At 39.4% G+C, this 9671-nt stretch overlaps 1 protein-coding gene across 2 annotated transcripts; it reads right to left on the reverse strand.

Annotated features, from left to right (window-relative positions):
- Window positions 1-1169: 1169 nt before the first annotated feature.
- LOC137731312 (uncharacterized) lies at window positions 1170-9109 on the reverse strand. 2 transcript variants are annotated; one of them, XM_068470411.1, is made up of 10 exons: window positions 8740-9109; window positions 6064-8525; window positions 5878-5982; window positions 5602-5754; window positions 5012-5175; window positions 4735-4882; window positions 4516-4638; window positions 4299-4386; window positions 1699-2124; window positions 1170-1586 (listed from the first exon to the last, which is right to left on the reverse strand). In XM_068470411.1, exons 2-9 carry the CDS (start codon window positions 8422-8424, stop codon window positions 1958-1960), a joined length of 3309 nt encoding a protein of 1102 aa, XP_068326512.1. In that variant the 5' UTR covers window positions 8425-8525; window positions 8740-9109; the 3' UTR covers window positions 1170-1586; window positions 1699-1957. The 2 variants fall into 2 exon arrangements, with proteins under 2 accessions (XP_068326512.1, XP_068326511.1); XM_068470410.1 differs by having other exon boundaries at window positions 6064-9109.
- Between the last annotated feature and the right edge of the window lie 562 nt (window positions 9110-9671).

Here is a 9671-nt window from a genome sequence, read left to right on the forward strand (position 1 = left end):
CACTTTTCCCTCAAAATTCTAACTTTGGCATCGAAGGTTCTTCAACCAACCCCCCCCCCCCCACCCCATTCATCGTGGGCGTGTGAGGCTCTTGGCCTTGACCTAAAGTGTTGTTTGTTTTGTAGGTGCAATTTTGTCCAAGAACAAGGAGGAAGAAATTTGCATCCACAAGTTCCCTTCAATTTAACCAAGACTGCCACCTCATAATAACTACCTAAACAATTCAATCCAATCCCAACCTAACTAGTCTGAAATACCAAATCCAATCTTGTCCAGCACACCAGATGTGCCCTTAATGTTAGGAAAAGGATCCTCACCAGATATTTTTCCTAGGGATCCCACAATCGTGTTTGTTCATTGTACATCGTGCGGTTATAATTCATTTAAATTTTAAAATTCAAATATAAATAGTACCTAACGAAAACTGATCACACGATGTATGATGAACGGACACGATTGCGGGATCCCTAGGATGGCTAGGAAAGGATGTGGCGAGGAGCCGGATCCTTTTCCTTAATGTTAGTCCTTAAGACAGGCTTCAGTTCCCTTCAATTTAACCAAGGCCGCCACCTCATAATAACTACCTAAACAATTCAGTCCAATATTAATCTAACCAGTCTAAAATACCAAATCCAATCTTGTCCAGCACACCAGATGTGCCCTTAATGTTAGCCCTTAAGACAGGTTTTAGTTCCCTTCAATTTAACCAAGATTGCCACCTCTTAATAATAACTATATGATGTCACTCAATATTACAGTCTGGTTGTATTTATTTTTACTTGTAAGTGAAAGGTCTAAGTTCGAATCTCGTGAATGGTGAATTCGATACCAAATTAGGTTGCCCATTATACGGCTTACCAAACTCCCGCTCTCCTTAATGTAAAATATATCGTTGTACTTAAAAATAAAAATTAAAAATTAAAAAATTAAAAATTAAAAAACCTATGCGACCACTGCTTTGCCCCTATATTTACGAAGTATGATACACGTACATCGCGTCCCAATGCATTGGAAACCCTAAGCCACAACAATAACTGGTACCAAATTAGTAGATTATGTTTTTCTGGGTAAACAGTACCATACATCCTTCTTTGCGAGCAGTAATAATAGAAGCGTAAATAAAAGAAAAGAAAGTCGAAGATTATTCGTATTTTCCATCAGAATTTCAGTGTTCCAAACATTTTCCGATCAACTTGGATTCCCGTCGCTGTACTGGGTACAAATCTGATCAATATCCAATCAATTTTGTACTTGAGTGTTTTATTGCTAGGTAGAATAAACACTGAGGCAAAACTTAACAGTGTAAAGAGGTTCTAACAGATAATCATGCTTTGTACATTCGTAGAGCCAAAGCAAAAGTTGGAACATATAAACAGATGTCCCTAGCTGTAGTATCTAAGATACTAAGCAGAGGCCCAGAATACGAGCAAGAACAACGGTTCATAATGCGTCATTATCGTCTCATGATATAGGCTTTTAAACATGGTAATAACATTTTATGTATATACACATCATTCGGAAGCGACCTTGGTTCAGCTTCGATAGCAGGACCGCCATTCTGATCTCAACCAAAGTAACTTATAAACCTGCATGAAAGGGCCAAAATTGACTGCATTAATATGGCGTGTGACAACAGAGTAAGGGGATACAAGTCCAGATGAAAATATAAATAAACAAAAGGACACGTTTTGATCGTACCATCATGGCTGCGCTTCGTGTATGATGGAAGCCTTTTCCAGGTAAAAGCCACTGCAAAGCGCATATCCAGCACTTACCAAAGAAAATTACCATTTCACAGATGAACCAAGGCATAATAATACACTATTAGCCTCAATATACTTGGAAAACAGTGCTGCCCCTTAAACTGCAAAATCTATTCTTAAAACTTATTTCCTCTTCGGCTAAGTCCTGGGTAACATACAATGCAAGAAGTGAATCAACTTCATCGAGACTGGAATTATTTCACATTCATTGCAGCAGCCATATTTCTTAGCTTCTGAGAAATTTCAGAAAACGATCGCCTCTGGGAAGGATCAGAAGCCCAACAACTTTCCATCAAAGACTTCCATTCTGGGTCGCACCACGTGGGAATTTGAGGGCGCAACGTGTTGTTCACAATACCTCCTGCAAGCAAAACAAAACAGATTGCAGATCAGAACTAAATACTGTAGCATCCTTCACTGGTATTGTTCAATTGTGGATGCTGTATGGGCATTTAATACCTAGATTAAAAAGCATGAAAAGCATTCATATAAAATCTCAAGCATGGCTATAAAACAGGTCTGTGTAAGAGATGACTGCCATAAGATGCTCAGTCATGGACTGACATAAGGACAAAGACAGCACCGGTAATTGGAATTGTTTTTGAAGAAGAAAACAATTTTTATTGCAAAGAAACAATAAAAATACGAGAGCGGACAAGAAGTCCGCAAAGGCACTGGTAATTGGAATGAGATATGACTGCTGTCGGATAATGCAAAATTACTATTACAAAAGGAAAAGGATACTTTGTTTTTCTTCCTAGCATATATCTACAAGTTACTAGACCAATTCCTAAGTCTATCAGAATGGACGACAAAAATACAGTGGACGATTTGAACAAAACATGAAATTTACAATTCGAACTGCAAGACAGATAGTTGATACAAACAGCAACAACAGAGCCATTTCCCACTAAGTGGGGTCGGCTGTATGAATTCTAGAATGTCATTGCACTCGGTTCTGTGCCACATCTTCCGTTAGATCCAAGTACTTCAAGTCTTTTCTTAGAGTCTCTTCCAAAGTCTTCCTAGGTCTTCCTCTACCCCTTCAGCCCTAAACCTCTGTCACATAATCGCATCTTCTAATTGGAACATCTATAGGCCTTCGTTTCACATGACCAAATCATCGTAACCAATTTTCTCATCTTTTCTTCAATTTCGGCTACTCCTCCTTTACCTCGAATATCCTCATTCCTTATCTTATCCTTTCTCATGTGCCCACACATCCAACAAAGCGTTCTCATCTCCGCTACACTCATTTTATGTACATGTTGATGCTTCACCGCCCAACATTCCCCGCCATAAAACATTTTTGTCCTATAAAATTTTGGGAACTTAATGAAACACTCCTGGTATTGTTCACTTTTAATATTAAGGACATTTTTACCTTGAAAAGTCACTCCTGGTATTATTCACTTGCATCTTTATTTTGTCCTTTTGATTAAAAACTGAAGTTTTTTTTAGGACTTTTTGTTAGTTTTCCCATAAAATTTTCCCTTGAGCTTTAGTGGCATACGACGGTCGCACAACACACCCGATGCACTCTTCCACTTCATCCATCCAGCTTGTATTCTATGGTTGAGGTCTCCATCCAACTCTCCATTTTTTGCAAGATAGATCCTAGGTAGCAAAAACAATCGCTTTTTGGTACTTCCTGATCTCCAATCCTCACCCCTAACTCATTTGAGCCTCCGTTCACAATGAACTTGCACTCCATATACTCATCTTTGACCGACTTAGGAGAAGACCTTTAGATTCCAACACATCTCTTCAAAGGTTAAGCTTCGCATTTACTCATTCCTGAGTTTCATCTATCAACACTATATCATCTGGGAAAAGCTTACACAAGGAATATCATCTTGAATATGTCCCGTTAACTCATCCATTACCAATGCAAAAAGATAAGGACTTAAAGATGAGCCTTGATGTAAGCCTACAATTATGGGGAAGCTTTCGGTTTGCCCTTCATGAGTTCTTACAGCAGTCCTTGCTCCATCATACATATCCTTTATAGCTTGGATATATGCTACTCGTACTCCTTTCTTTTCTAATATCCCCAAAGAATGTCTCTTAGGACCCTATCATGCGCTTTTTATTGCAAACCAGCAGAAGGATGTTATATTGCCAAGTGTACGAAAATAGTCTAAAAGATAGGGGGTTTCTTTAAAAACACGTTCAAGTTCTACTATTTGTTTCACATAAGCAATGCATGAACAAATGACCGAAAAGAGAACAGATGACAAGCAACTTTTTTCTGTCAATTGTCCAGCAATCGTATATATAAAGTGAAGTTAGATCTTACATGGATTTTACATGACAGAAACAGAATTTCAGCTAGAAGACAAATGGAGTTGACATGTGATTGCATATAAGCACGCATCAAATACGTCAGCATCCGCAATTATATGTACATTCTCAGAGATTGGTGTTGTATTATTAAATAAATAATGAGGGACCCAGAGAACATTTTGAAAAGAAACGGAGAGAACATATTATGACAAAAAACAGAATATATGCCTACAAATCATTGGTTCTTACCAATTATAGACGCACAATGCATATCTGTATATGGCTCTTCTCCCGTAAGCAGTTCCCACATAACAATCCCAAATGAGTAAACATCAATCTACAAAAATTGAAAATAACACATAAGATAACAATCTGAAGACTGGGAAAATTAGTGATACTTCTAAGAGTTATCAATCACGAGAGCCATACACTTCAATATATGTTCCAAGGGTAAATTCACTATTACCTTCTCTGTTACCATATTACTTTTCCCGCTAAGAAGCTCAGGTGCCATCCAGGGTAAAGTTCCACGAACACCTCCAGACACTAAAGTCTGTTGTTTTACTTTGGATAATCCCAAATCACCAATCTAAAGAACGTACACACATCATATGAGTCCCAAAAAGAAAAGCATGCTAAGAAAGTGGAAAGGAGGTGACAGAATTTGATATTTAAATCATCCAACCTTGCATACAGGCCGCTGTGGATCTCTCATGTTCACTAACAGATTTTCACACTTCAAATCAAAATGCACTATATTTTTTCCATGCAGGTACTCCATCCCAAATGCAGCATCCATAGCTATGATAAATCTTTTACGACGATCAATTGTTCTGATCAATGGCATAATCAATAGATTCATCATATACTAGCAAAGATAAGAAAGCCCTTAAATATAGAAATTGAGAAGAAACCAATAGAATAAATTAGAAATATTCCTTCCAGAAAAACTAACTACTTACCGATCTTTTTTCTGCAAAAACTGTTTCAAAGAACCATTAACCATGAATTCAGTCACAGTTGCTAAAGATCCATCAGGGCCATCGCGCACAATACCATACATGGAAACAACATTTGGGTGATGCAATGAACTCAGTATCAAAGCCTCCTTCCAGAAATCCGCAATCTGTGAAGACAAAAAGAAAAATTATCACACCCACAGATGATAATATGAAGAACATACCATTTCAGGAAGAATAATGTCTCCCTCAACAACATATTTCAATAACTTAAGTTCAAAAAAGTGATTATGACAATATTACAGATTAACATATCATTTCAGGAAGTATAATTACTCCCCTGACAACTTCCTTTAAAATGACTAAATCTCCAAGACGTGAATAATATTAAATGAATGGTGTAATTATTATTACGATATCAGCTAGCATACAGTCACTATTTCCACAGCTGAAATTTGCAAGAACCAAGATCACATAAAATGACTGAACTAACAATATATAGGGCAGACCACAAATGGGGCAAACAAGGAGGTGCTATGTAATAGGTTATACGAAACTGTAAATTCGAAAAAAGAAGAGTGCTCAGTTGTTACCAAACGTTCTCTTTCTGATGGTTTCCCAGCAAAACAACTGGATTTTATTCTCTTTATTGCTACGTCAGACCCCTTCCACTTCCCATGATACACAGCCCCGTAAGTCCCAGAACCTAATTCTCGGATCTCCTCTAGATCATTGTTCCTTATTGTCTGTCAAAAAGAAAAACACAATCATGCAGTTAAAATAAAACCGCATGAAAGACCAAGAAACATAGTATGGGAAATACGGATGTAGGACTTAAAAATGACACAAATATGACTGCAAAAAGAAACCTGCAATCCCTTGGCAATAGCTTCTGCCTCCGCCTTTGTTGGCTCGATTTTGGGATTCTTTAGATTATCACTATCAGAATCCAATTCCTTTTCTCGAGGAGTGTTCTATAAAACAACAACACATTAAGAAGACAAAAAGAAAACCCATAATCTAATCTCATTTGAAGCTTTTCATATGGTTCTCACAGGTTCCAAATTTTTTGCAGCTGCCCCTTTGCCTATTGAACTACTCTTCTCAGGATCAGTACTTTCTTCAACATTGGCTTTTACCTCCTCAGCCCCCTCTAGTGCAGCTTTTTTAACAGAAGCAATCAACTCCGGTATGAAACTCAAATCATTAACAGAAAGCTTTAAAAGTTCACAAGTAGATTGATGCTCGTCACTTGTTTTGCCAGCATTACCACTTTCTTCTGCAAGCTTACTGAAATTTGAATTTATCGACTCAAGAGATACCACACCACCATTTTTATCACAATGATTGTTTGGGTTTATAACCTCTGTTTCAGAGTTCTCCACCTTGTCCACAATATTCACCCCATTTACTCCAGGTGAACTCTTTTCCTCCAACCTTACAACTCCGGTGACAGGGTTCAAAGGAATAGCACAATTTATCATATCAGGTGTGGGCTGAATGGGTTCTGGAGGAAATGCTTGATGATTTTCTTGACAAAGTGCGTTTGGGTTCAACTTCACAGTGTGCCCATAAGAATAGTCTGGAGGAACAGCTTTCCCTTCCAAACCTAACATTTTCTGCGAGGAGTCAACCCAAATATTTTGATTGTCTAATGCAATGGAAAACCTTGGACCATCCCCACGTCTGAAATATCCCACATTAACAGAACCATTCACTTGTGGTGCAGAAACAGAGGCTTCATAAGGAGGCGCAGCATGCATTGGGATCTGAACATTCCTCCATACTGCATGTCCATGAGACCCCAGATAAATATTATCTCCTCCATAGGCATAAGGAAGATTTCCATAACGAACACCACACTCTTCTACAGGAGCAATGTGTACATTGGGTAGAGCAGCCACAGATCGTTCGTGAAACACTTCATTTCCCACTTCAGGTCCAGCTCGGTGATGAACGTAATTGGAAGAGATGTGATGGCCATCCACCATATTAGGACCAAGAGGCAAATTCATGTTGGGACCATCTACAATGTAAGGATCATTCAATTTCCCAGCTCCAGAAGCAAGTGGTCCTGTTTCCTCAGTCCAACAATTCAAACGATGATGTTGAGCCCACCCTCTTTCATGATTTGGAGTCTCATTAAAAAGAGGAGGACCATTATTCTGTTCACTTGCGTATATTTCATGGTGCAACTTTGCATCTGGATTCATCATGAAAGTCTCTCTATTTGGAGTACCCTCGCTGCTTGGATTAGGAACCTGCTGAAACCCATTTGCCATGTTTGGTTGCTCAAAATGTGGTTGGTTTCTCTGGAAAGCCATCCGGCAGTGTTCACAAATACTGTTTCCTTCAATAGCATTGTTTCCATGAAAAACGTTACCCGGAGATCCTGACTTTTCACCACCTATAGCTCCACTTGGAAGCCATGAAACATTCTCAGAAAGGTGTTCATATGGAGGCTGATGATTCAATGGCTGTCGTGCATATTCTTCAGGCAGTCTATCTAAACATTTATCGGCTACATCTGGAAACGGCATACGGTACCGTGTAGAGGAAGGAGAGGAAGGAAACTCTGCCATTGGTCTTGAATCAATGTGCCCATGATGCCCAGGAGAATAGTATGCAGGACTCCAAGGAGCTTCCATTTCGTTATACCTCTGACTAATTGGTTGATGGTGTTGCCCCGATCCCGCATGAGGTATCTTGAGCTGATGCAAGTTGTATTGAGCCATGGATATATCACAATTTCTCTGGCTATGAAGGCCACCCTCAAGACTTATTGGACTAAAAAATTGTTCAGCTATATGGAGATCATCAACAGGATTAATAAGAGGGGACTCAGGATACTGCTTCCTGAATTCGGAGCCATCATTTAAAGCATTGAGAGCGTCAACATACCTCCTCTCATTATCCCTTTCATCACCCTCATAGTGCGATGAACTATCTTGGTCAGGATGCGAAAACAAAAAAATCCTGAGCCTAGTGAAACCATTGCCAGATCCCAACTTATCATACTCTTCCATCATGTTAGTCACATCATCATCATTCACAACCGAGACAAGAGCATCAAGGTCCTCATCAGGTTGCTGGTACTTGAGCACTGCTGCCCCTTCATAAAGCTCCCGTATCTTGTTCATCAACTCCTCAAACTTGATATCTCGTGGAACACTCACAATTCGCGTCTCTCCACCCACATACCGGAGCTTCCCATCTTGTGGGCGGGGCAATATACTACCCAAAAAACTACACAGAAACTTAACGCGCGAATTCTCCTCATTCAAATCGGGGGACGAAGCAGCAGTGGAATTAGAACCAAAGTGGGGGCTAGCGGAAGGGCTATCCATCAAGTACACAGCCTGATGATTAATTGGGTTTTCGGAGTTGCTTAAGCACGCAATTCCTTTGTTACACATGAGTATAGGTCACACCATATAATTTCCAAATATTGAATATTTGAGCCGACAAACATAAGCATGTTCATCAACTTCACTAACATCCTCCATTTATGACAACTCTATCAAAACCACAGTAAGCCATAATATTCCCGAACACCAATCCCGCTCACCATTGAAACAATTTCACCAAAACCAAATCAAAAGAACCAAATTTTAGCCAACAACCAATCAAAATAACACCACATAAACCCCAAAAGTTGCAAATTTTGTCGAATTTAGATCCGAATTCAACACAATCCAAATAACCAAATCAAAGAATAATCAAATGGGTACCTGGAAAATGAGAAACAAGGCAAAACGCAGATGCCAAAACCCAAATTCCAATCGGAAAATGGAACATTTGGGTTGCAGACAGACGCGCGTCTCCAGCCCCCTCTGCCTGAGTTGCGAGCAGGCGGCGATAGAGCAGAAGAGCAAACAGAGTTGCAGAGGCGTAAGAAAAGTAAGAGTGGAATTTACGTGTGAATTGGGTGAGGAGGAAGAAGGAGGAGGAGGTGAAGGCGATGGGAAGGAAAGGGGAGGAGATTAAGGGGAAGAGGAAGGACCGCCATAGGCGCGGAGTGGTGGTTTGGTTCGCTTCGCTTTGGGTCGCGCGATTCCAAGATGCGATGCCTGAGTGCCAGGTAGTGTGCCACGTGACACTCGTCGCTATTCGCGTTCTCCTCTAGCATCTTAGCTCCTCGGAATTTTGGGACATGCCTTCTTCCTTCTGAGCCTTCCATCACGTGCACTGCGGCTGCTAGCTCCCAGTTTTGATTTTTTTTTTTTTTTGAAACTTTAACGAAAACCTTTAGGTATTGTTCACTTTAACGAAAAATCACATTTTTATATTAAAATGTTAATCATGGTACTATTCATTTTACCCTTTATTTTGTCATTATTGTTAAAACTCAAAGTTTTTAATCCTTTTTCATTAGCTTTCTTTTTTTTTCCCTTCAAAAATATCTCCCTATTCTTTAACGTATAGGCACAATGTCATTTTACCCTATCAATTTTTTAGGAGTCGCCGAACAGAATGAAAAATGTCGAATATGATCAGGTAATGATGCAAGAATTGGAAGATTTAGATGATATTTGGCTAAACGCGTGCAACTTGCTTGTTGCACCAAAAGAAAATAAGCATACAACAAAAGGGTAAAGCAAAAGATGTTTCGTGAAGGGGATTTAATATGACAAACAATCTTTCCAATTGGAATCAAGGATCC

The sequence above is a fragment of the Pyrus communis genome, chromosome 4, assembly GCF_963583255.1.
Source record: "Pyrus communis chromosome 4, drPyrComm1.1, whole genome shotgun sequence".
NCBI classification, from domain to species: Eukaryota; Viridiplantae; Streptophyta; class Magnoliopsida; order Rosales; family Rosaceae; genus Pyrus; species Pyrus communis.

Coding starts and splice junctions, on each gene's coding strand:
- LOC137731312 (XM_068470411.1), bottom strand. CDS start 8,424: ATGTGTAACAAAGGAATTGCGTGCTTAAGCAACTCCGAAAACCCAATT. Junction 4,639..4,734: donor CACAGCGGCCTGTATGCAAG/GTTGGATGATTT, acceptor TACGTTCTTTAG/ATTGGTGATTTGGGATTATC. Junction 2,125..4,298: donor GCATTGTGCGTCTATAATTG/GTAAGAACCAAT, acceptor TTTTGCTTGCAG/GAGGTATTGTGAACAACACG.